Source organism: Agelaius phoeniceus, chromosome 2 (genome assembly GCF_051311805.1).
Source record: "Agelaius phoeniceus isolate bAgePho1 chromosome 2, bAgePho1.hap1, whole genome shotgun sequence".
Taxonomy (NCBI): Eukaryota; Metazoa; Chordata; class Aves; order Passeriformes; family Icteridae; genus Agelaius; species Agelaius phoeniceus.
The window spans coordinates 69,308,827-69,334,296 of record NC_135266.1 but is presented as its reverse complement, the minus strand read 5'-3'; the positions used below and the strand labels follow the sequence as shown (position 1 = coordinate 69,334,296).

General features: G+C 37.4%; 1 protein-coding gene across 6 annotated transcripts in view; it reads left to right on the top strand.

The window, feature by feature from the left end:
* Positions 1–25,470, top strand: part of FRY (FRY microtubule binding protein) — a 196,376-nt gene that overhangs the window by 157,976 nt on the left and 12,930 nt on the right. For 4 of the 6 annotated variants that reach the window (XM_077173815.1, XM_077173810.1, XM_077173814.1 and 1 more), the window contains 10 exons: positions 4,401–4,541; positions 5,295–5,474; positions 6,166–6,327; positions 7,156–7,230; positions 8,277–8,447; positions 14,148–14,348; positions 14,855–15,016; positions 18,424–18,587; positions 19,470–19,659; positions 23,886–24,035. In XM_077173815.1, coding sequence (XP_077029930.1) covers positions 4,401–4,541; positions 5,295–5,474; positions 6,166–6,327; positions 7,156–7,230; positions 8,277–8,447; positions 14,148–14,348; positions 14,855–15,016; positions 18,424–18,587; positions 19,470–19,659; positions 23,886–24,035 — 1,596 coding nt within the window. Of the gene's footprint in view, positions 1–4,400; positions 4,542–5,294; positions 5,475–6,165; positions 6,328–7,155; positions 7,231–8,276; positions 8,448–10,562; positions 10,572–14,147; positions 14,349–14,854; positions 15,017–18,423; positions 18,588–19,469; positions 19,660–23,885; positions 24,036–25,470 lie in introns of all 6 variants that reach the window. The other 2 variants (XM_077173812.1, XM_077173811.1) reach the window with 1 other exon arrangement.

Below are 25,470 nucleotides of genomic sequence, written 5' to 3'. Positions count from 1 at the left end.
AATGCTGGGAAACTGTTTTCATGAAGGAATTTTTCTGAGCAGTTAATCTAAACCTTCCCTGGCCTGAGACCATTTCCTCTTATACTATCAGTTGGTACTCTGGAGAAGGGGTTGACACCCACCTCTCTACATAAATTAACTAGCAGCTGCCAAAGGATCTATAAAAAACCCTCAGGCATCTCTGATACTGGCTGGTCACAAATTTGCAAGAGCCTGAAAAGCCAGGTGCTGCTCCCACGCTCACTTAAGGCTCCAGAACAAACTAGGCTCTGCTATGTCAAGCTGCTTCCTCACCTTGCTTGCACATGGAGGCTCTAAGTAATCAATCACATGTGATCTTAAGTGATGGTGAAAGTCATTGAAGGTTCCTGTACGAACCTTAAACAGGACCTTGAGGTTTTTCATTCTCTTTTCAAGTCCAAATACTCTAGAGAGTTATTAGAGCTCTTGATGACATTGAACCCTCCAGAGTCAAGTGTCTTCTTCACAGTAGGATTGTATTCCTAATAAAAATATGCTATTAAATCCTTTATTAGGATTGTATTCCTAATAAAAATATGCTATTAAAACTATATTTGTAATAAAGAAATGCTGTAAAAAATGTAAATGTTCAAATCCTTTCTCTGCTTTCCCAGCCTTGAGAAAGCAGTTGCCCCTCTGTTTTTCCTCAGTGCTCTCTGTACAGTCACTAGTGCTGCAACACCTCCACAAAGGCCATTGCTCCTGATCCTGCTCCCCTTGAAATGGGTTGAGACATGCATGTGGAGACTCTTTTCTGCACGGCTTCCCCTTGCTGTAGATTGGCACCACCTACTGTATCCACAGAAAGCCAGGCAGGCTTTTTACTGTAATTAAGACACATTCCTCACATAACACCAGCAGCAGCAGGATGACAGAGTTGTAAGCACTGACTTCCTTTCTCTGTATTTACATTGAGTACAGCTCTGTTGAGTCATGTCTGGAGAATATTTATGTGGGCATAGAGTAGCTGCCAGTCTGGTGGTGTAGCAAAAGACAAGAAACCATCGTATTCAGGCTGCTGTGGCCTTGAATTTTTTTTCCCAGCTTTCAGAATGTTGCTCTTCTTAGTTAATCCCCAGGTCAGGATAAACAATGTGCCCCTGTTTCCTATAAACCAGCTGTGGGATATACTGTCAATTGTTAAAGCCACATAGGTTAACAGCCCCACTGGGCAACCTGCACTTGAATGTTAAAGCCATACACAGCCTCAAGCTTTAACATTCCTGGTTCAGTCCCCAACCCTTGGGACAGAGGGATATTGTGAGACAGGCAGTGCTTAAGAATAACAAAGGAAATGGTATTGCAACAGTGACCCTTTCAAACACAGGTGTAGCTTCAGAAGGAGACACTGTACTTAATTTAAGTACTTATATTAAGACTATGTACTTCAATTAAGACTATGAAAACAAATGCTTTCAGCACAAAGTAGAAGTTTCAATTATTGCCATTCAGATAAAATTTTGTATTTAACCTGTTCAATGGGAAGTCATTGCTTGTCATCAAGGAGTATGATTCCAGTACAAAATAAAATATTTGAGCTCTGTTATTATGCAAATCTCACAGTGACAAGTAGTGCTCTTTACTTAGTTTTACATATTCTCCATTAATGAAAAATTATAATTTCTTCTAGAAATCTACTAGGAGATCTCAATCTACAGATGAGGAAAAATCACTATTCAGTAGTGCAATAGAACTCTCAACCTCCACAACCAAAATCAGATCAGCATACATATTGCTGAAAGCTTACTTTGGTTTTATGCTAGTTTTTTCAGATTAATTTTTGAAATTTAAACTTTATTCATGGCAGCACACTTATTCTAGGAGCATATCTGAATTGGCATGTTAAACTGGTGACTCATTAAGTCCAGGATCATGTTCAAACTTAATAGGTAATGCTATTAATAGGGAAGAAAGGAAAGAATCCATAGTGCATAGTAATATGCTTATGATAGATTTTTCCACCTCCTCCTTGTTAGATGGTGGTAAAAACATAAGCATTTATAACCTGTTCAAAACCAAAGAATCAGTAGAAACTAAACCATCTGTATTGCAAGGGGAAGCATGCCCTAGATAAGTCATTAATCCGAGTAATGGCTTGTCTCTCAGACATGGCTTTTGAAATGCCCTCTTTATTTCCTCTAAGCATTTGTTTGACTGCATGGCATTGCCTCAGAGCTGGGTATCTCTTCACAGCCCCTGCCAGATTGGGAGGGACAAAGGGAGCTGTCTCCTGTGGTAGCAGCCCAGGCGGCCCTTGAAAGAGAAGGGTCTCTTCTCCACTTTGTTCTGGGGTAGTTGTTGCTTCAGGAAGAGGTCAAATGTTGCTAATGCAGTGTGGACTCCTGAGCCCAGATAAGACCCCAATAGTTACCACACAGAACAAGAGAGGAATCCATAATTCTACAAACCAGGTCATATGAACAAGAGTCCAAAAAAAAAATAATTCTGAGAACAGATGTATTTCTTTCTACAAACACAGTGGAAGCTCTTTGTCCTGAAATTCTCTTATCCAAATTATGTGCTACCACTACTCCATCTCGCTGCTGTATTTGTTACTTCAGAATTCATATTGCACCAAAGGCATGTTAAGGCTGCTATTCTTTTTTTAAAGAGAAATATTCTTTCTTATTGCAAATTCATTATGTATTTAAGGACACACTTGGACTACTAACTGCCACATATATTCATCTGAGCAAGTGAGAACTGACACAGTCCACAAATATGTCAGGTTTAAGGGCCAAGAGCTGTTTCAGTCAACAAATACTTTTGACAACAAATTTGTACAAACTGTAGTGGAAATTACAAACTTTCAGAGATAAGGTTCTTATAACAGCTTTCTAAACACCATTTGAGACAAAATTCCCATTATTTCCCCAGAATTTCTTTTCCGATCCCAGAAGAGATTGTCTGATGCAGTAGCCTCTGTCAGAGAACAAAAAAATTTATTTCTGTCATCCAGATACTTTCTTCTAATCCTGCACTGAAATGGCTGATGTGCTGCATGCATCACATAAACTATTTGCAAACAAGGAATCAAACTTTCCATTGCAAGATCCTAACAGAAGGCAAAAAAGCTCCTCGGTAACCCTGTTTTCAAACAGAATCGCTAAGCACATTTTCAGTAAAGGTATTTGAGGGGCTGACAGTGTCTAAGTGCTGAAGCAGGTTGCCAAACCTTTAATTTAAAAGTTCTTCCTGTCTATTTGTAGATGAATATATAAGTATAATGAGTTTCCTTTATTGTGCTGTTAATGGAATTTGCTCACTTTGTTTTATGAATCACTAATTGCTACCCACTTTTGCTGATGAAAGAAATCAGAAGATATTTAGTGGGATAAAATAGGTTCCATTTGCACTGGCATGAAACCTTCTCATTCAATAAAACCAGGAACCTTATCCTTCTATATCCTTAGAAGGATATATGACAATTACCAAAGTCCACTTGGATAAGAATGCAAATTTTTCTCTGAGGGAAGGCAGGAGGCAGCTTAGAGTTTTTGTAAGCAATTTTTTTTCTAGAATCCAATAACTCAAATAGCCAGTGTTAGAACGTTTTTGTCAGCCTAAATTGGGAGGAGGTGTCTAGTATTCAGGCTCTGATAACCTCCAGTGAAAACATTTGATTGGCTCTGAAATTTGTGGGGTGGGACAGTGCCTGTCACCAGTGAAAGAGCATGCTGCCTGCCAGGAAATTCTCAGCTGAGATATTTCACACATATACAAACAATTCATGGCTATCTGTATGCCTCTGGAATTACTGTCACACATATGTATGAGCATTTCCAAGGTTCATTGTGGTATCCCAGGATCTACACTCAGGTGTCTGAAAATTCCAGGATTTAGATCAAGCCCTTCTTTGCATTACTCTCTACAGTAATAGGGGCCAGGGACTCCACCTCCTCCTAAACAGAAAAGGTTTCTTTGGCACTTACAGCCAGTGAGCACTGGCAGTGAAATATATTTGATAAATATTTATTGATGTCTGAATAGTAGTAGTTTTGTTTCTTCAGCAAGTTTTCTTTTTTCTCACTGACTTCCAGCAAATGTAGACATAAAAAGATCCTCCCCTGTTTTTATTGGATGTGCTTACCCAACTACAGTATAAATTTTACCTACCGGTTTACTCAACTGCTGAATGAGTTTTCTGGATAAGTTAGGGCAGGCATATATAAAATATAACAGGCATTTGTCTCCCAACTTAAGCTCTTTTTTGCTTCATGCCTGTATCATCATCAGTTGTGAAATTATTGTAAAATGGCATTGCAAAATCAGTAAGTGAAGAGAGATGAGGAGTACAATTGCTGTTTGTGAAACTAGTAGCTTTTTTACTTAAGAAGAAATGTCTCAAAATTTTGTTATATTCACTTTTCTTTTAAAAGCTGCTAGAAAAGGGCCTTCCTAGTATGCAACAGTCCCTCTTACAGATGATCTACAGTCTTCTTAGTTATATGGACCTGTCAGCTATTCCTGTGAAGCAGTTTAACATGGAAGTGCTAAAAACCATTGAAAAATACGTACAGGTAAATACCATACTGTTTCTATATTTACTATAGGAACTTAGCAGCATTTACTCTCCTAAGCTGATTTTCTGTGTGCGAGTTTAAGACTGGATTAGCAGGGAGGGCTGCAAGTGTTTAGTGTGGTACAAGGTTTGTAAACATCCTGATGTCTCATGGCCTGTGGAATCCCAGAGAAGATTCCCAGCTGTGTTTTCACCGTGGGGGAAGGTTGGGCTTCAGCCTTGGAGTACCTCAGAGCAACCTTAATACCACTCAGAGCCTGAGTGACCATTCTTTAATTACTAGCACAAAGGAAGTGTGGCTTAAGCCCTTCTCTTCAGAACCCTCTGTACCTAATTCTTGACAAGTGAAAAATACATGGGAGTACTAGGAATTCACAGAGGTAAAAACCTGTGTCAAGTCTCCTTTTTTGTTAAATGGGGATTTTGCTATGGCCCTTATATTTATTCATGCTGATTAAGACATTCAGCTAGGAGATTTTAAATCCTCTGCCAAGTTGACTTTATCCACAGGTCTCCCAGATTGTGGGCCAGTTCCCTAACAGTGACACCTTAGGCAAGTCTTGGTCTCTGATGTTGAAATTATTCTGCAATTACACAGACACCTTGTCACCTGGCCAAGAGAGACAAAGAATACAGATATTCCAATTTTTCATTTTAATTATGTGGTAAAAAATACAACTGTAAAATGTAAATAATCTTGAATGTGTGTGAATCTCACTTTCTGTTTGCTGAGTAAATATATTATTTTTAGAGCATTCACTGGAGAGAAGCCTTGAATATCCTGAAATTGGTAGTTTCTCGTTCTGCCAGTTTAGTTCTACCTTCCTATCAACATAGTGATCTTTCAAAAATGGAAATACATCGAGTGTGGAACAGTGCCTCCAAGGAGCTACCAGGGAAAACTTTGGAGTTTCATTTTGATATTTCAGAGGTATTTTTTGTAGTTTTGTTTCTTAACACCTTAATTCTGTCTTCTCACTGGACTCTCTTACAGCAGTCTTTATCCTGCAAACCCTTGTACCTTTATAGAACTGATTGGTCCTAGTGCCTTTATTGGGCAACTCACTTTATTGTTAAGAAGCTGCAGAACTGTTTGCAGGATTATAGATTATTTCATACAGATAATAGTGAGCTGTTGAGTTTAAAAGGAAATGCAAGCATAAAAAGGCATATGGTACTATTTGCTTTCCTGTCAGTATAGTTCTGAAAAATGCTGAGTATTCTATTGTCAATCCAAGAAAGCATTTCAATACCTGTTGGAAAAGGGCCAAAGTGTTCAGCACTCTTAGAAAAAAAAAATTAAAAATATGCAAGAAGTGCAGATTTTAAATTAACTTCATAAGCTTTCTTTGGTTTTTGCTGGTTCTTATATCAGGAACTTGTGTGGCTTTGAGTATTATCTATCCATGAACATAAGATCTGGCTACTGAGTATGGCAGTTGCTACTCAGACATTGACAATGGAAAATAGGAAACCTACCAAGTGATGAGAAATTTGCTGTACTCCTTATTTTATCCCTGTATATGATCTTCAAAATAATCTTTTCCTCCAACTGAAGCAATATGGCTCTTTTGAGTTCATCCTGAAGCAGGGTGCTACTGAATAATTCCTCTCTGTTTAAGACTCCAATTATTGGGAGACGCTATGATGAGCTGCAGAGCTCTTCTGGGCGAGATGGCAAACCCAGGGCAATGGCTGTCACCCGAAGCACTTCTTCAACCTCATCAGGATCTAACTCCAATGTCCTTGTTCCTGTGAGCTGGAAGAGACCCCAATACTCTCAGGTAGGTAGCCCACTATACATTAGCAAGTTGCAGTCAGAGCAGCTGAATTAACACATGCTTGGGTCCTTAAATGCTTGTGCCCTCTGTGCCCTGCGCAGCCTGGGGGCAGTGGCAGCACAGCATCTGACCCTGTGTGCTGTCTTTCTTGGACTAAAAAATGGACTAAGTTATGTCCATCTTTTATCCCATAGCTGTTTTTCTTTCAGCTTGCAGGAAATGCATCTCTTTCAGACCTCTTAAGTCTAGGTCAGATTTAAGTAAACACGACACATGAGTTCAGATTTTAGCAAGGGTAGATAGCTTGTGCAACTTTTAAAGTTGTTTTCTTGAGAAATTCAATAAAAAGAACAATTTTCTTAGAAGTGATATTTGATTACCTTAATGATTTTGTTTATCTGCCAGTTAAAATAAAGCCATGCAGAGTAAGCTTATATTTTGCTCTTTTCTCTTTTTTGATATAGCAGGTTATACAGCAGTGACTCAAGCCCAATTCCAGAAAAAAAAAAGAAAACAAACAAAAAAACATGTACAAAGTTTAGTTTTAGGCTTCTGAACTGTCTTTTTGAAGTGATGCATATGAGCCAATGTTTTTTTTTTATATATTCAATGGGATTTATAGACTAATTTAAATATAATAAACAGCAAAATCATTAACAGCTATTTTTATGTTTCCTTGATGCATAGTTGCTCTGAAAGCAATCCTTTGAGCATTTAATGACTAATTCTTAGGTTGGTTCCTCCTGATTAAAAATTGCTAATGTATGTTTCTAACCACTGGGAGAATGCATGGTTAAAAAATGCTCACTTGAGAAACATCTTGTTTTTTAGAAAAGGACGAAGGAAAAGCTCGTGCATGTCCTTTCCCTGTGTGGTCAGGAAGTTGGGCTGAGTAAAAACCCTTCAGTAAGTATCCTTGTATTGACCTGTTTTCTGTTTCATCATGTCCTAAGCATTGAAAGTGAAGAACTGTGTCTCCCAGAGCTGCTGACCAGATTTGAAGCCACTGCTGTCACTATCCTTTGTACTGGCCCAGGCTGTGTTTCTCAGCATATGGACCAGGGAGTGGATGGCTTTCACAAAGTAAATCCAAAGGTTTACTTTGGGAGCTATGTGTGGTTTTCCTGTGAGAATCTCTGATGCTGTAGATTTTACTTTTGCCATCTCAGTGGGTAGAGAGTAACAACCTCTGTATTAACAATCCAGAGCCTTTATAAAGTAAAAAATTATATTACAGAAATAAAATGGGAGGGGAAAGGGTGCGTGTGTCTGATTTTTCCATTAGACACTAGTTCTGATGTTACTCTTTAAAAATTAGTGTTATCTGGTGCCAGGAAAAGGGTGATTGATCACCCAGGGTGGGAAACTCTTAAACTATTTATTAAATATTTTCTACAGCAAAAAAGAAAATCTTCTGAATGTTTTTGAACATGGTATATGTCACTTTTATAATGGAGAACAGGTCCTTTGTTTCTGCAAGACAGGAACTGTTTAATTTGTGCAACTAAATTGCAAATATACTCAGTAGGAAAGAAAAAAATACAGCTTGTTGTATTTTCTAATCTTGACATATTTTTAACAACTTATTAACTGCTGGAGGGTCTTTTTAAATGAACTTATTGTATCATCCCCTTGACAGTATTTTCTCTGCTAAGTTCTCTGAATTTTGTTCCTATACATGTATACAAACATCCAGGCAACATCAATCTGCAGCCTTTAGGAGGTAGCTGTAATATTCTTGGATGTGTTCCCACAGTATGAAGTTGTTTCTTTGTACAAGTTTAATCTGAAGGCACCTGTCCAACATAAATAATAAAGAGTGTTCTAAAAATACTCAGTGAAGGAATTAGGTGTGTACTGGAAATACAGTCTTCTGAATAACCAATTACAGCTTTTAGGAAGAAACAACCAGAGGGAACAGTTTGTAACAAAAGAAATCCTTTGAATTGTAGGTGATTTTTTCTTCCTGTGGTGATTTGGATCTGATTGAGCACCAGACGAGCTTGGTCTCTTCAGAAGACGGAGCAAGGGAGCAGGAGAACATGGATGATTCAAACAGTGAACAGCAATTCAGAGTCTTTAGGGACTTTGATTTCCTAGATGTTGAGCTCGAGGATGGGGAGGTACAGTATATTTTCTCTGAAACGGCTTTTTTATTAAAACACTTTTATACTCCTTCTGCTAAACACTTCTCTTCTTGTAACATAAAACTTAACTGTGTAGCTATAAATGTAATTTTAGGTTCAGATTATTTATGATCTTGACTTAGTGTTTATTTCAGTAGCGCAACAGTAAAAAGACTACCACACCCTTCCTTTCTGAATCTGCTTTAGGAAACACTGAAAAACTGGTAGTGGAAAATAAAGCCTCTGTTCTAGTACCTTTTTGGTGAACTTACTTTTAAGTGAACTTATTTTAAATAAAATTTATAAAAAATTAAATTGTTAAGAAAATATATATATCTCCTGATTAAAAATGTATAAAATGAAATTGTTCCAAATCTGTTGGTTCATAAGGAACCCTCTGAGACATTAATTCAGGCCTTCAGGCTGCTGTTATTCCTGCAGCTGCCGATGAAATCACTTAGAGATGTACCTTCCACTCTGCTGAGGTGTCTGTGATTTCATCATTTCATGCAGGAGCTAAACAAAATCCTCAGCACCCAGATCAAGTCTTGACAGGTGAAGGCTGTTAGCTCACCTTGAGCTGAAACTGCTGAAGGGAAAAACTGATAAATTTTGGGGGGCTACACCCTTTAACCTTGCTAACATCAAACTTGGGGTATTTCTTTCTATTTGATCAGGAAAAACCAAAAATTAATATCTGTTGCCAAACAAGTCTAACAATTTTGTTGCTGGTTAAAAATTCAGAAATTGTTAGTTGTTTTGAAGGACTTAAGTCTCAGATGTCTTAATTGTGGACTTGTTTTTAATATGAATTCTCTCAGTCATCACTCTTAGCCCTGAGAAGAACATGTGTACAGGAAGAAATATTCTTTTTTCTACCTATTTGTATTACAGTAGTAAAATAATTTTAGGTAAACAGAACACTCAGGTGTGAACTCATGTACATCTGAATTTTTTTTTCCAATGAAGAGAAAGGATGAAGGAATGGGGAAAAAAAATGTCCCAAAGTCCTTATTTTCCCAAAGCAGGAATTTCTGTATCAAAATTAGTAGTCTTGGCTCACAGATGCCCATTACTTTGCTAAGGGAAAAAAAAACCAACCCAAAAAAAAACCCCAAACCCCACCAAAAAAAAAAAAGAAAAAGAGAAGAAAAAAAAAACCCTGAAAGGGTAGTTGGCAGCAATGGTTGAAAATACATTAGAGAAATATTGAAGGAGCTTCAAGGTTCTGAACAAGGATGAATGATAAAAAAATAATGCCATGTTGTCTGGCAAAAATGCACAGGCTGCAGTAATTTCTGTGTCTTAAAAGCTTTCAGGATATTACAAGGATGTAGGACTGCAATTTTGACTGAAGATCACTTGATAATTTTTTGTCCACTGAAATTCAGGAATTTCTTATTTCTCTTCACCACTTAAAATTATATAGAGAGTATAAATAATTGTGCACAAAAATTCCTTTTAAAATAAATTTACTTTCATGGCCTGTGACTCTGCAAAGATTTTTTTTTACACATGTGGCCAGCTTCAAGACTGAGGCCTAAATTAATTGATATCTTTACAGCCTTAAGTTGGTCATGACACAGATATCAAGCTTCTCTAGTTTTATGTGAAGTAAAATTAGAAATGTTGAGTTTCACTTAGTGGTTTTTTAATTGCCACGTATTGCATTCCAAAGTTTAATTCAGATTTGGCTTACTACTGTTTTAAAAATAAACTTAGACCTAGTGTAAAAGGCTACTTCTCTAATGACTGAGTTGAAACTGTAACATTTACATCATATCTGAGTGTGGTACATTCATAAAAATGAAAAAACAGTGTCAGAAAACTAAAGCTAGCAAGAGCAACATCAGTCCTTCAAAAAAGTGCATATGATTTTAACAGGCCAGTGATGCTTGGATCATCCCCAGACAACAAGGTATATTTGATTGAAATTTCCTAAAGATGTGAAAGCAAGAAATAGTTATTTTCAGTATTAAAAGGAAGAGTTGAAGTTTCTGTGATGATATTTGTTAAAATTGTAGGCAAATGTTTGTCTATGATGTCTTTGATGCAGTGATTTTACATAGATTCTTTCTATTTGTTTTTCTATCTGTTATATCTGCTACCCAGGAACTTCAGGTAAGAATGCTACTTGAACTCAGATGTGCCAGCATATGTTATGCCTTCTTGCAAATTTATATTGTAGAATAACATCATAGTTTTGCTGTTGCCTCCCCCCTTCAGTGTGTGTGTAGGTGAGTGTGTGTGTGTGTGCTTGCAATTCTGACAGGTGCTTCATTTTTTGTCTTGTATTAGAAATACTTTGGAGGTCATTTTCAAACATTCTGCTTCATTTTAAGTTTGTTTTTGACATGTTCAACAGTCTTCACAAATTTTAAAAGATCTTAATTCTAGTATCAGTGTTTTTCAAACTGAGCCCTTTCTCCTTGTGATATCTTTGTGCATGATGAATGTGTAGAAACGTGATTATCTATAGAGTTTGGGCCACTTGTTATAATTATATATAATTTCTACCTTTTCTGTTGTGGCATATTGTCTCCTGTTAGCATCTTCCTAAAGCTGATATCTGAGACCTCTTAAGATAGTTTACATCATTGCTATGAGACTCAATTTAATTGAACAAATAAATAAATTAATTAATTTCTACAGCCTAAATTAATACAGCTGTATGGTCCTACCAACTTTTCTGGACTCATTTACCCTGTGAGGAAAGCTGAAAAGACACATCAGTCATTGCCACTTTGGGACCTAAATTTTAAGTTTGTCAATGCATAGAGAGAACTGAAACGATAGAGAATTTAATGAGTTGTACAAATAATTCAGACATCAGCAACCTCAGGATTTTGCATATCTGTTTCTGATAGTTTGTATATCAGTTATTATGCAAACACAACCCCCAAAAATCTTTGTATCAAAATGCCTGTGCTGTAAGAGATACTTCCATATGGAAATAGTGCCTTGCTATGTACTTCCACAATGCTTCTTCCTATGCCCTACAATATTTGAGTGTTTCCACTAACTTTGCATACTTTGTCAACACAGTAAGGACGAAAATTTGTGTGAAAGAGGTTTTGCATGATTCTTACTGCCTCTGTGGAGGAACTTTACTGCTCTCCCCCACACAGGACTACTTTCCTTTCTGTCTCTCCTTTCCCCTGGGCTGTTGTAAAGTTTGAACTAGCTGCAAGGGCACATCTGCTCCTTTACTGAGGGTGGTGACTGTAGGAAGTTCTGTGTGGTACCTGCTCCCTGCTGGCCAGACGCACTTAGAATGTGACTTTTCCTCTGACTTGATGTGTACCACTGGTGACTTCTCAGATGGGAGATGGCTTTGCTCCTGCTGTAGATAGAAATGAACAGCCTCTCAAATACATCTTTGCTCTTTCTTGTTAACTGTGGAAGAAAGATTGCTAAATAGACTACAAAAACAACTCTATCTTCATAGACATCTGATGACCTCTTGTTTAAATTCAGTATGGTTCTGGGTGCCCCTGTAGCAAACTTTCACTAATCCAAATGCTGTGGGTATTTGAATTATAATGTCTCATCCCCTTTCCCTAACTTTTAATCCACTACCCCTTCTAACTGCATGACTTGGAAGTGTCCCTTTTGTTTTTCTTCTTTTTGCTGGCTTCCTTCTTTAAAGCATTGCAGAATAAAACTGCAACAGGAAATATTTCCATAGACATGGGCTGCTAAATTTACTGATGGCTTTACAAGGCATCCTGAGGATAAGGGTCATCTTTGCTTGCTTGCTTATTTATGTCATTTTGTCATTTGTTAGTTCAGTAATTGGTGTGTTTGTGGAGGATGTCTAAGTGCTGCATGTGTCCTCCAGCGTTTGAGGGGGAGAATGGACAACCAAAGAATTTGTTACATAAATAGCTTGGAACTGAACAGTCATTTTTATGATTTAAAGAATCTGACTCCTTAAGTCAGATGTGTTCTGTTCTCTTTCCACACAAAACTACCATATGATACCAATCCCAGGATGAAAACACAGGGTTCTTCCAATAATGTGCCAGGCTTCATAACAATTTCACCTTAATTTTTTCTTCATTATAGTGCATTCCTCAGTTTTAAATGTTGTTGTGAATTGCAAGGATTATCTTTTTCCTTAAAAATATTTGTTTCTATTTTCATCATATTTGTTCATTAAAAGGTGAGCTTTATGTCATGAAACTGAACTTTCCCTCCTATTCAAACTCCACAGTCCATTGCATTAAATGGTAATGATGCAAAATAAGATCAATTTGTGCAAGTGTGTTGATTGTTAAGGAGGTAAGATTGCAATTTAATTCATTGCACATTATGCAGTTTGGTCCCCATTCAGTAAATGTCTGAGTAGTCCCAAAAGAGCATCACTCAAGTGTTTAAAATCACAACTCTGCTTAAGAGACCTTGCTGAACCTCTTTCTCAATCACTGCACTGGTCATAGTTTTGATCCACATAAACCCAGGAAATAATCATAATCAGTTATTTGATAATAATATTGTTTCTCAGACAGAATTATTTTTTTTTTCAAATTAATATTTAAGTATCACTGTCAGCTTGAATTTTCACCAATTGACTTGCTTGTTTAAGAGCATTGCAACTTACAGAGTGTTGTTTAAAACAGGCAGCCCTGAACCTTAAAAGGAAACATTTTTCTCTATAAATTTCCTTCCCATGTTGATGCAGAGTTGAGGGTTGTCACCTAGGTAAAGTACCCAAAACTGCATCTGAATACTTCTGGGGAAACCTTTCTTGCTGTGTAAGACCCCTTTTGCCTCTGGAGGTCCATGGCAGGAGCAGCTGTGGATGTGGTCCTGCATTTGCCAGAGAGGAGCCTGGCTAGACTTAGGAATGGAGCAAGAGATTATTGCAATCAGGGAAAAGGCATACAGTCCACTGGAAAATATGTAAAGTAAATAAATGGAAAAGGGGTGGAAAACTAATTGTCATCTTTATACATGAAAGAAATCAAGTGAGCTTTTTTTCAGTTCAGCAGCCTAACCATTAAGCAAATGGTTGCACAATTTGCTTAATGCACTCAGCTTTATGGAACTGTGTGTGGGATCAGAAATGGAAGTCTGATAAATATGAAATGTTTGGTCCATTTGACTGTGTCCTTTTTAAAATATGAGATCACAGGCAATGCTTATCAGGCTATTCCCAAAATATAGTTTCAAATAGATTAAAAAATAAGCAATATGGGCCTAGAATAAAAGTTTAAAAGGTGTGCTGCTTAAAGTTTTACATTTTTTGTGTGAAGCAAGGGTTTATTCAAATCTACTCACCATTATGGTTATATATATGAAACAAAGAATCTAAAATCTTTAACATAAGTTTTGCAATTGAACCATTGGTATGATCTGTGCTTCTAATACTCTTAAACATAAAAAAATCTTTTAAAATTGCTTTCAAACTTTTCGTTTGCGATCACTGCTCTACTGGTATCAAGGAGTGTGCATTTGTGGACTTACCAAAACAAATTCTTAAATTAGCAAATGCATGAAAAATATCTAATACTGAAAGGACTGAGTGTTCATTTAACTGCCATTTCCATGCTTCTGCTCTTATCTCCAGGTGAACAAGCAAGATAATGCTTATTTCAAGTTTTTTCTATATTTTTACATAAAAATATTTCTGGAGCTAACTTTAGCATATGATTATTTTTATACCAAGGAAGCTGACCCTCTGTCTGATTTCAGGGTGAGAGCATGGACAACTTCAACTGGGGAGTGCGCAGACGGTCCCTGGACAGCCTGGACAAGTGTGACATGCAGCTGATGGAAGAGAACCAGCTCTCAGGGAGCACACCCAGCCTGAACAAAATGAACCATGAGGACTCAGATGAGTCTTCAGAGGAGGAGGACCTGACCACCAGCCAAATCTTGGAGAACTCAGACCTAGTAAGTTGAAGAATTGAAATTTAGGAAAAGATAGGGTGGTGGGTTTAAATAAGCTGGGCTTTTAGTTCCTCTGCCCAGGTGCAATCTAATGACCTGAAATTGGTTGGTGCATTTTCCCTTATTTGCAAAGGTAAACAAGAATTTTAATGCAAAGTTTGAAACACATGAATCATCAGATCTTATTATTTGCCTTTTTTTACTATGGGACAATTTTTCACAATTGGCCAATAGTAAATATTTCTGATGTATTTAATGCTTAAAGAAATAGAACAAGACTCCAGGTTTAGAAAATCTAAATGGTTTCAGATTTTCATTGCTCACTTCTGTGATGCTTTTAGTAAAAAATTTATGACAGAAATATTGAAAGGATTCTATCTATATACGAACAAAGAGAGCCACTGTCACTGCACTTTAAGACACTCTCTGCTTTGCATGTTCATGAAAGCAGCATGTGTTAGGGTAGCTGTATACTCAGTTCTTTTGTGGTTTTGTTGTCTTTTAAACAGATTATAAATCTTTCCCCATCTGAGGATGCAAATCATATTGACTCACTTTCTACATCATGTGACACAAACTCAGCAGACCCTCATCATTTTAACATGGGAACATCCAGTTTTGATGTGTCTTTGCCTGGTATGAATAATCTCCAGGTGTCTGAAGGACCCAAGGTGAATACATTTTTTTCTTTCTTTTCCAACTGGACTTTATTTTATGTAACACTGTTACAACTTTTTTTGCTTACAGTTCATAAAGAGTTTGATCTGTGAAAACAAGTACATTCTGGCTTCATCTGCCTAGTGGCATAGTACAATACATTCATGCACTATTTCACTTGCTATCATTTCCTTTCTACTTATACTTTCTTCATTGAGAGATTTTATTTATTGTTTCTTAAATATGTTGCACTATATGTCCACCAAAATAGTACAAGCTCATCAGAAGACAAGTTCATGAACTGGCTACAAGTTACAATTCCAAGGCAAAATTCTTTTGTTCTTCATGCTGAATTAAAGAACAATATACCAGCTCATGTGGTGGGTGTATGCGTGTATTCTCTGAAATATTTTTGTATGTGGGGCCCTATTGTACAGTTGTGTGCCCTGGATTCAGTGCTTGCCTTTTGGCAGACACACAGAAATTTTAAATTCATGACCACAATATTAAACCATCCTGGGGGTGGGGAGGCAGGACTTGCAAGGATACAGCAACCATGTTCAGCAGATTGTATTTCAGAGAATTGTATCAGAAGAAGAAGACAAAGCAAGGTTGGTAAATCATTATCAGTATGGGGATGGTTTCTTTAATTTTCTGTTCAACAGTACTTGCTCATGAGAGATGAGGTGAACCTACTCCTTTCAGTGTCTCTCCAGAAATACAATCTGGGTATGTGAATTAGTGGCTTGATAATACTGTTGGCTTCTGTCAGTAAAGCTTCTCTGTCATGTCTAAATTGAGTGACTTCTGCAGAAAGAGCAGTGTATGAGACTGGGGCAGAGGAAGAATATATCTTCTGTAATCATTGGCTTTCCTTTTTGCCCTTGCCCCCTCCAAATGCAGCCACACAAAAAATTGATACTGCTAGCACTGCAAGTTTCAGAAGGAATGGAAACTGCTACAGAAGAGGTCATAGAAAAGGAGGTTGGAATTGTGCTGAATATTGAACAAATTGTTTGTGTCAGAAACCACTGCAGTAGGAAGAAAAGATGGGAGGAGGGAAGTGTTTGTAAGGATAGGAAAGGAGGAGAACCTCTCCAAACAGTGGCTGTGGAGAAGGTAAACTCATTATCATTTGTCAAAACAACTGTTGGTAGGCAAGTAGCCACATAACAACCATAAACAGCAGAAGTTGGCAGGATTTCAGTTCAGGAAGCAGCAGTCAGAACAGACACATTTGCAGGTGGGAACTGCAGCTGACCTCATGCATCCAGCTGCAGTAGCTGGTGTGTACTGAAAGAAAGAACTGAAAATCACAGCTTAGGAGTTCAGTGTATGTCTGGGAGTTTAGAATCTTTACTTTCAAAATCTCTTTCATGTCCCACATGCCAATATTCATGAAAAATGAAAAGCTTTAGAATAAACCAGTGAAGAATGTAAAATCAGAGCAATTTATTGTGGAACTGACAGGCAAATTCAGCTAGTCCTGGTAGAGATTTGTTATTGGTGTAAAATATAGCCCAGGTTACAATTGTCACAAAGATGATTGAATTGGTCAGCACAGAATGCCCTGTTGGTGGGGTTTTTGCCTCAAAGGTATTTTCTCCTAGTGTGCATACTTCTGTATTTTTACTCAAAATAATTTGGAGTGAATGTAAAGAAGAAGTTATCCAGTTTTTAGTCAGAAAACTTGAAACTTACAGCTATATACTTTTTAATTTCATATCACAAAATCTGAGCTCTTTACTGTTTCTCTTTTCCTCTGAATTCTTCTTTTGAGAGAGATCTGAGAGGTGTCATCAATGCAAAGGAAATTTTCCTTTACTCCTTCAGTGATTTACAAAATGTTTAGTTGTTGCATCATAAGCAAAACCAAAAATATCTCAACCTTTAAATAGATACAGCAATTGAGAGAAATAGACTGATTATGTAGCCTCTTCCTAGATGTTTCAATGCCAAAATCCACATATTATTGTTAACTGCACCTAATTAGTTAAACTAACTTTCTATTAAATATAGTGGGATAATTTTATGAGAGTTACAAAAATTCACATGATGCTATATTATGTATTTTTCCAGTTACCTAAACTCACATATTTCTGGAAGTGTACTACAATCCTCCATTAATATCCAAAGTTCACTTTTCTATTTTGCTTTTGGGGCATAATTTTAGACTCCAGTGGATGGGAGGTGTTTGCTCTCTCTTCCTTCCTCCCTTGCTCTATCCCATCAAAATGTGTTTTCCTCCTACAGACTCTGTCATTGCAGTGAAGAAAATGCAGTGGTTCTTTCAAGCTAATATTTAATATATGAAACTGGTTACTACTAATTATTTCTTGAATAAGCATGAAACATTAACACTTTTTACCAGGTGCTTTGGTTCCTATTCTGATAATTCAGACATATAGCTTGCATTTCTCTTTTCACGATGGTTCAGGCTCTGATTCATTTAATTCACCCCGAACTCAGGAACATTTCTACCTCTTTTTCTTAGAAAACAAAGCAAACCAAAAGATTATTCTAGTTAATTTCTGATCCTGTCCCCTCTGTTGCAAGTCTTGTTTAATTTTTACAAATACAAATTAATCCATAATTAATCTGTAGGATCTCCAAGCAGACTTGATAAACTGCAGAGGGCCACTTTTCTCATTTAATTCCACTTGCCACAGATTTCCCTCCCTATTCATTCCCAGTGCATGTATGTGCATGCACATGGGCATATGTACACAAAGGTTTGAGCAACCCACTGCAGTCATCCCTACAGGAAGTGCTTTGGGTGCTATGGATGCAGCAGACAAAAGCCAAAAGATTAAAGCTGAAACAAAACTTGTTCAGACTAAAAAAGCAAGAGAAATTGGAATGTTTCAAAAAGAAATCATGACCTTTAGGTGCTGATAGATGAAAAAGGAAGGAAATTTAGCATAATACTTTAAATGGCCTGTTAGAATGCTTGGATTCCTCTTGAGTGTAAATGACATGCTAAAATTAATTCCCAGTTCTAAACATGCATGGAGTCTTCCAGACAGTAATTGTTTCCAATATATTCTGAGAGGCTTTAGTACAGTCTTGGACACTGAAAAGTGTTAAGAGACAAGGACAGACTGACAGTAACAACAACCCTATTGTTTTTTTGAAAAATTACTTCCTTACTATGTTGCCACATGCATTGGAATCTGAAATTCTTTGCTAGACAAGTTGAAAAAATGCCTTAAAAATAATATTTATCCAAGACAGAAAGTTGAGCAAATACAGTATTTTTGAAGAAGTGTAAGTTGATTAATGTCATTTATAATCTGTGGCTTTATATCTGTGCAGTTTAACATGTTGTCAGGTGGGTTTTTTCATTAAATGCTTTCTATTTATTAGAGGAATTAACTTACTAATTTGCTGTTTTCTAAGACATCATCCTTCACTCCCCTAGGCTGAAGCTGTACCTGAAGAACAAGATATAGTAGTCCATGAGGATGACCTTTCAGGGTCTACCAATGAACTCCCTGGAGCATTTGAATGCAGTGATAGCCTTAGCCTGGATATGACAGAAACTGAAGAGAAAGCTGACAGGCTGGAACAATTTGCTCTTGCTAGGTACTTTGATGCACTATTATTCACACAAGTTCTTTTACAATGTACAACTAAATGATTGCAAGGTGGTAGTTAATGGAATGGTTTTTTTAGCCACAGGAGTTATAAAATTCTCATGAGTTTGGAGCAATGAGAAGACAATGCCCTAATTAACTGCATATTATCCCATATTGTATCTTATTTTTCCTAGAATGAAAACCAAGCTTTTCATTCTAGGAAAAATAAGATACAATATTTACATACAACCATGCAGCTAGGAATTATGTATATAATATGCTTAATTAAAATAAAAAGGAGGATTTTTTAAGATTTGCAGTAATACAGATATTACTTAGGTACCTGTTCAACAGATCAGATGTGTATTCATCTTTCTGATTTCTCATGAAAGAAAGTCTCAGTATTGTTAAAGATCCCAGCTATATGCTCTTAAGGCTGAGTGTGGCTGGGTATGTGAGTGTGGCTGGACCCCAGTATATATTATAAAAAGGCTTTAAGATTTTCTTTTGCATGCTATCTGGAGCTCTTTCAGATTTTGGATGCTGAGTTAGACTGCAGTTAGCCTGGGGAGGTGGAGGGAGAGAGAGCTTTATTCTCCTGTGAAGTTTCAGCCTTCTTCTGGGAAATGATTGTACAAGAAAACAATTCGAGTGTTCTGGGATGGAGGAAGATAGATGATAACAGCCTGAAGATAGGGAATCTGATTTGGAGGTTTTTCTCATTGTAGCCAACATCTTGTCAACCTTCAAAAGTAATTTGAAAATTCATTAATATTTTTAGGAAGGTGCTGTAATTGGTCCTGTGATTTTATCTCTCTGCTATAGCATATTTTATCTGCCGCCTTCTTGGTATTCTCCTTTCACCACCTTTTTCTGTTTCCTCCTTCAGTTTTGGAGATGTTGATCGAAATGCCTCCCCTCCTCCCTCCCCATTTTTTTCCGCCATCCTTGCTGCATTTCAGCCAGCAGCATGTGATGATGCAGAAGAAGCCTGGCGCAGTCACATCAACCAGCTCATGTGCGACTCTGATGGCTCCTGTGCAGTTTATACATTTCATGTGTTCTCTTCCCTGTTTAAGGTGAGAAAATAAGTTTAAGATGCAAAATCATAATTTTTGTGTGTGGCAATTAGTGTTTCTTGATAGCAGCCTCAGTAATGAACTACTAGATATATAACCCATACTGCAGAATTACTGCTGCACTACATCTTTGTTTTCAGCATTGTCTTCTGTGACCAGTTTTGCCATGAAAATACTATCATACTTGCAGGTTTGGAGATCATATTGCAAAATTCAGATCCACTTTATAGAGTGTTTTCTTCAGTACTTTACAAACAGACTGCAGGAACAGTAACTGCAAGAGACAAGGAAATAACCTTTTTAATCTTAAACTATTGTTAATCTATTCTTTTATCTCAAACTCTTGAAATCTGAGCGTGTCCATGTAAATGCCAGCATAATTCAATGGTTTGTACCTACTCATCTGAATAGAAATATCCAGCTGCCATCATGTAATATAAATTCCAGAGATTGAAGACTAGAAATACGTTTCTCCTTTCTAAAATTGTATGCTTGCAAAGATAAGAATCTTGCAAAAAGACAAGAAAGAGTCAAATGTACAAGTTGTTCTAAGAAATTATTGCCTGGTGTTACCTGTAATTATTGCCTGGTGTTACCTGTAATTAAGTTTTAAAGCGTTTTTAATTGTTTCTCCTGCAGCTGCAGGATGTTTAGCATGCTGCAGCATAAACAGCTCCAGTGAAAGCAGTAGCCAGGTAACTTTCTGCAGAGTTTAGGTACCTGTGATCTCAGAGTACACAACATTTCATTTTCAAGGGGTACCCTGCTAATAAATACACAGTTTCAAGATCTTTTAGCACATCTAAGACTAACCTGATATGAAAGAAGCAATCTATAGTAAGAATCTCTTCATCATGCTTCCTCTGTGCTGTACTGGAGTTGAATGTCTTATCTACCTGCACATTGTCCTCCATTAAACATTATGCCACCTAAATATGGGTGTCTTATAGACATTCTTTTAAACACTGATAAATAACCATTTGGAAGAAAAAAAAAAACAACCCAGTGCTGACTTGAGTGTTAACCCTGTGTTTTTTCATGATGTCAGCTTTTCTGTCTTAACCTCAGTCCTAGAGGTTAATAGCTCTGTCTGAGTGTTTGGAGACCTATTTGTCCTTGATTCTCCTCTTTGAAGAGGTGAAAAGGAACAGGTGTCATGGTTCTGAAGATTAAATAAATAATGCAGTGTAATGAAAGACCTAAACATTACTTGTAAAATACCTGTTTGAGTCCAAATCCTAGTAATTTACATGTTTCATTTGCTGTTGTGCATGCCTTGTATTCAGAAGATACCCTACTCATTTTCTTCAGTTGATACTGGAGGAGAAAGAAAAAGGTGTTAATAATATCAATAAGTCACAATTCTTAGCTGGAGTCACTGCCATATTTTTAGTGTATAAAAATAATTTTGTTCTTCTTTTCAGTGTTAAAACATAGGATATTATTTCCCCTTATTTTTTCATAAGATCCCAGCTTGTCTGGAATTGTATTTTGTTTGCACTATTAAACTTGAGTATTCATCTGCCAACTTTGACTTTTGACCCTCATTAACAGGAAATTTCAGAAACAAGTCCTGTATGTGCTAAGCTTGCAATGCAAAGTACTGCCAAAATATTTGACTGTGAAACAAAATCCTTGTTTGGAAGAGCTTGTCAACGAAATACTTGCTGACGTGAAAGAAGTGCAGGGCACCTACATTTCAGTCCAGTGTCAAGTTAATGGTATCTTGGATGTTTGCCCACAACACACTAAACTTGTTTAAAATTCCTGACATTATTGAAGTACTTTTCCTGTAAACGAGTCAGAAGTCAGAGATCTCTGGATTATCTTTTCTGCTGCCTCTTTGTATTCCCTCAAATTAAATGTCTTTCAGCAGACCAGACAGCTGCAAAACGAGTAGATTTCAGATCTAGCAAGTACCTTCCACAATCAAGCCCTTTTGTTACGTAAAGTCCTCTTCCCAGGAGAGGAAATCTGAGGTTAAGAAGAAAACTTTCTGAGAATATTTTTTAATATTTACATGGACACAAAACACACTGACTATATGCAGGTATATATTTATTCACAATATGCGGACAGCTGGCATTACTATTCACAGTAATCCCATTTCATAAAATATATACTGCATTCAGGCCTTGCTTGATAGATTTCAGCCCCTGTAGTCTGCACCCAAAAGGACATAGCTGAGATGAGAATTTATTATAGAACTGTTAGTCCATGTAATCACAAAATAAATATATTTAGTGAAGTATTATACATAGCAAAGTACAGTCTCTCACTGTTTCACTCTTAATAATTTAAAACACTCTTCAAGACCATTATCATCTTAGCTATAGACTGATTGTTGCTTGTATGAATAGCTGAAGAGGAAAGGAGTAAAGGAAGAATATCTGTTACTTTTTCTGTAATCTGTCTCCTTCACTGTCTCAGATTTACAAACTCACTTGTTGTTCCCCAGAAGGGCATTGCAGCTACTAAACAGGTTATCCAAAGCCTTGAGGAAGCTCTGACCTTGGAGATTTTAAGGCTCAGCTAGTTAAAAGCATGTCTGACACGATCTGGGGTCAGCAATAGTCCCACTTGGAGTTAAAGGTTTTATCAGATGTTCTCCAGAGGTCCTTTTCAACCAACGTGTCTTGGATTCTTTTTCACAATCTGTCATTTTAAATTTCCTTCCACTTCTTTGTTCTCAGCTAGGTCTTTTCTGTTGTTTAAGATCAAATCTAGATCTCTTTGGTTTGCCAGGAGAATTACTAGCAACAGTTTCACGAAGACTTGTCTGAATCTTTCTTTCCAGAAGACATCACAGTAGTAAATCTCCAGTTTTCACCAACCCCTATGATTCAGATGATTCTGCTAGTTGCGTATAAAAATAGTGATTTATCTGGTTTGGTGGTAATTAGTGATAACTTTTGCCTCTAAGAGACTTAGTGCAGCAGAGAATCTGTACCATGCTCTGAGTGAGGTGTTGTAGCACTTTGTTTCTGGGTTGAAGCAAGATGGTGGAAACAGTAAGACCAGTTATCAGTCTGCCTGGTCCTAACTGTGCTCAGATGGGCAGTTGAGATGCTTTGGAGAGAGATTCACAAATAAGTAGTTATGAAATTGATTGGTACAGGAACTCTGTCAATTTTAGAAATCATTGGTAGTGTATAGCCTACAGTGTGAGGGCCTATTTAGCAGTTAAAGAAAATCATTCAATCCAACAACTTCCATTATCAATAAAGTCTGAATTCAACTCACCTGATTTTAGGTACTTAACTCCCATGCACCAGTGCAGCAGCAGTAACAGACAATGCTTCTGTGTCTATCATCCACACTGGCATTTGGAAAGTGCTTCTCTCCAGTGAGGCATACTTATGGTGCAGGTCCTAACCTACATTCCTTAGAGAAATGCCTTTGGTAACTTGGAATTAATCATATAAAAATGTTGCAAACATTTATTTTTAAAAAGATTCTCATGTTGTTCCTAACTGCTGAGCACTAGGCCTTAGTGAGATATATTTGGGCAGTGAAAACTGATGGGTATTTATAAAAATCATTGTTTCAGTCAGTGCAAGCTTAATATATTGTTTTTATTCATTATTCACTTTATATATTAATAACTGAAAAGCACTAGAATGTTTCTGGAAGACTAGACTGGTTTAGGACTCAAAACATTAAAAAAAACTGCTGAGAAGAATAATTCCCGGATGCAGTGCAATATTTCTGGAATCTTCCCAAGCAGCAGTAAAGTTTTAGTAAGAAGGTTCTTCCCACAGGGGAAAACAAAAGGTTTTTTCTGATTTTTCCGTGCTGCTGTTTGGCATTAGTATGTCCATTATATTATGTGATTAGCCACTTGACAGGAATATTAACAAAACAATGCCCGGAATGGGCAGAAAAGGTAATGTGCTGATCAACTCTGTTAACCCTGTAGAGACAAGAAAAAAAAGCTACCTGTGGCTAAAAGGCTTATAAAGATTGATTTGTCTTTACAGGAAATAATGTATTTCAGTAGTAGGTTATGATGAACTCTGTAATTAGTTTCACAGCTGCCCAGCTGTACACTGTCTCCAGCACAATAACTCTTATTCAGTGTCCTAGAGCAGACATTCAGCTCTCCACAGGGAGATGGTCTCTTTAGCACTTTGTTATGCAAAGAAAAACAACCATGCCATTTGTTTAGAAAGGAAAGAAGCTCATACTTGAGTAAATAATGTAATAAACTGTATTTTGCTTTCCAGAATATTCAGAAAAGATTCTGCTTCCTAACTTGTGATGCAGCCAGTTACTTGGGAGACAACTTGAGAGGAATAGGCTCCAAGTTTGTGAGGTCTTCTCAGATGTTAACATCATGTTCAGAATGTCCCACCCTCTTCGTAGATGCAGAAACAGTGAGTATATTCCTTTCAAAAGGCACGTATTTCATTGTTGTGTGTTATTTTACTGGCTGTTTCACTTTTGAGCAACTCCTCAACAGATACACCAAAAAGGAATTCTCCTCCTATCTTACATTATTTATCTCTTGTTAGGAACCATTTCCATTCATTTTCTGTATTATTTTATTAAGTAAGTAGTGACAGATGGGCAATATAAAATCAGAGACTCATGGAAGAGTTATGATGTGTTGAACCTGTGTGCCAAACCCCAACATAAAACAGATGCCTGCTGGACCTAGTTGGCTCCATAAATTAAAAAGAAGCAGCTACTTTTTACATATTTCAGCACGAAAGATGGTAATACGTGTAATGATTTCATTTGAGTCAACTGTGATATGAGGATGATGCTGGCTGAACGTGAGCCAGCTGTGCCCAGGTGGCCAAGAAGGCCAATGGCATCCTGGCCTGTGTCAGCAGTAGTGTGGCCAGCAGGACCAGGGCAGTGATTGTCCCCTGTACTCGGCACTGGTGAGGCCACACTTCAAATCCTGTGCTCAGTTCTGGGCTCCTCTCTACAAGAAGGACATTGAGGGGCTGGAGCGTGTCCAGAGAAGGGCAACAGAGCTGGGGAAGGGTCTGGAGCACAAGTCCTGTGAGGAGCAGCTGAGGGAGCTGGGGGTGTTCAGTCTGGAGAAAAAGAGGCTCAGAGGAGACCTTATTGCTCCCTACAACTGCCTGAAAGGAGGCTGTAGCCAGGGTGGTGGGCAGCCTTTTCTCCCTGGCAACCAGCAACAGGACAAGAGGGAATGGCATCAGATTGTGCCAGAGGAGGTTCAGGTTAGGTGTTAGGAAAAGTTCCTTTACTGAAACAGTGTTAAGTTTTAGAACAGGATGCCCAGGGAAGCAGTAGAGTCACTGTCCCTGGAAGTGTTTAAAAACAAGATTATGTGGTTTTTGATATGGTTTAGTTGGTATGATGGTATTTGTCAAAGGCTCCAAGACTCGATCTCCGAAGTCTTTTTCAACCTCAATTATTCTATAATTCCATAAAAATATGTATTAGGGAATTAATGAGATGGCCCTTCCCATTGTCTTCATTCTGGCTCATGTTTATCCAGCAGCATCAGGACAGTGTGACATCCCACAGTGAAGTCTAGAGGTAGAAACTGGCCAAGTGTAGTTTTGAGCCCACTGCTGTGACCATGGAAGAGATGTGCCTTACATCATCAGAGAGCTGTGGAGAGAAACTGGTTAAGCTTTATGTATTGTTCCATTTTAGAGAAGTCCTCTGCTAAGTCATTAAACACAGAACACACTTGTAATTCCACGTTATCATAGGTGCAACTTTTGCTGTTTGACTTTTCAGTATAGTATCCTCGTTATGTAGATTTTTGCATAAATGTAAATATTTTTCAGTATTAGTATATGTAAATCTGGGTATTCTTTTGCA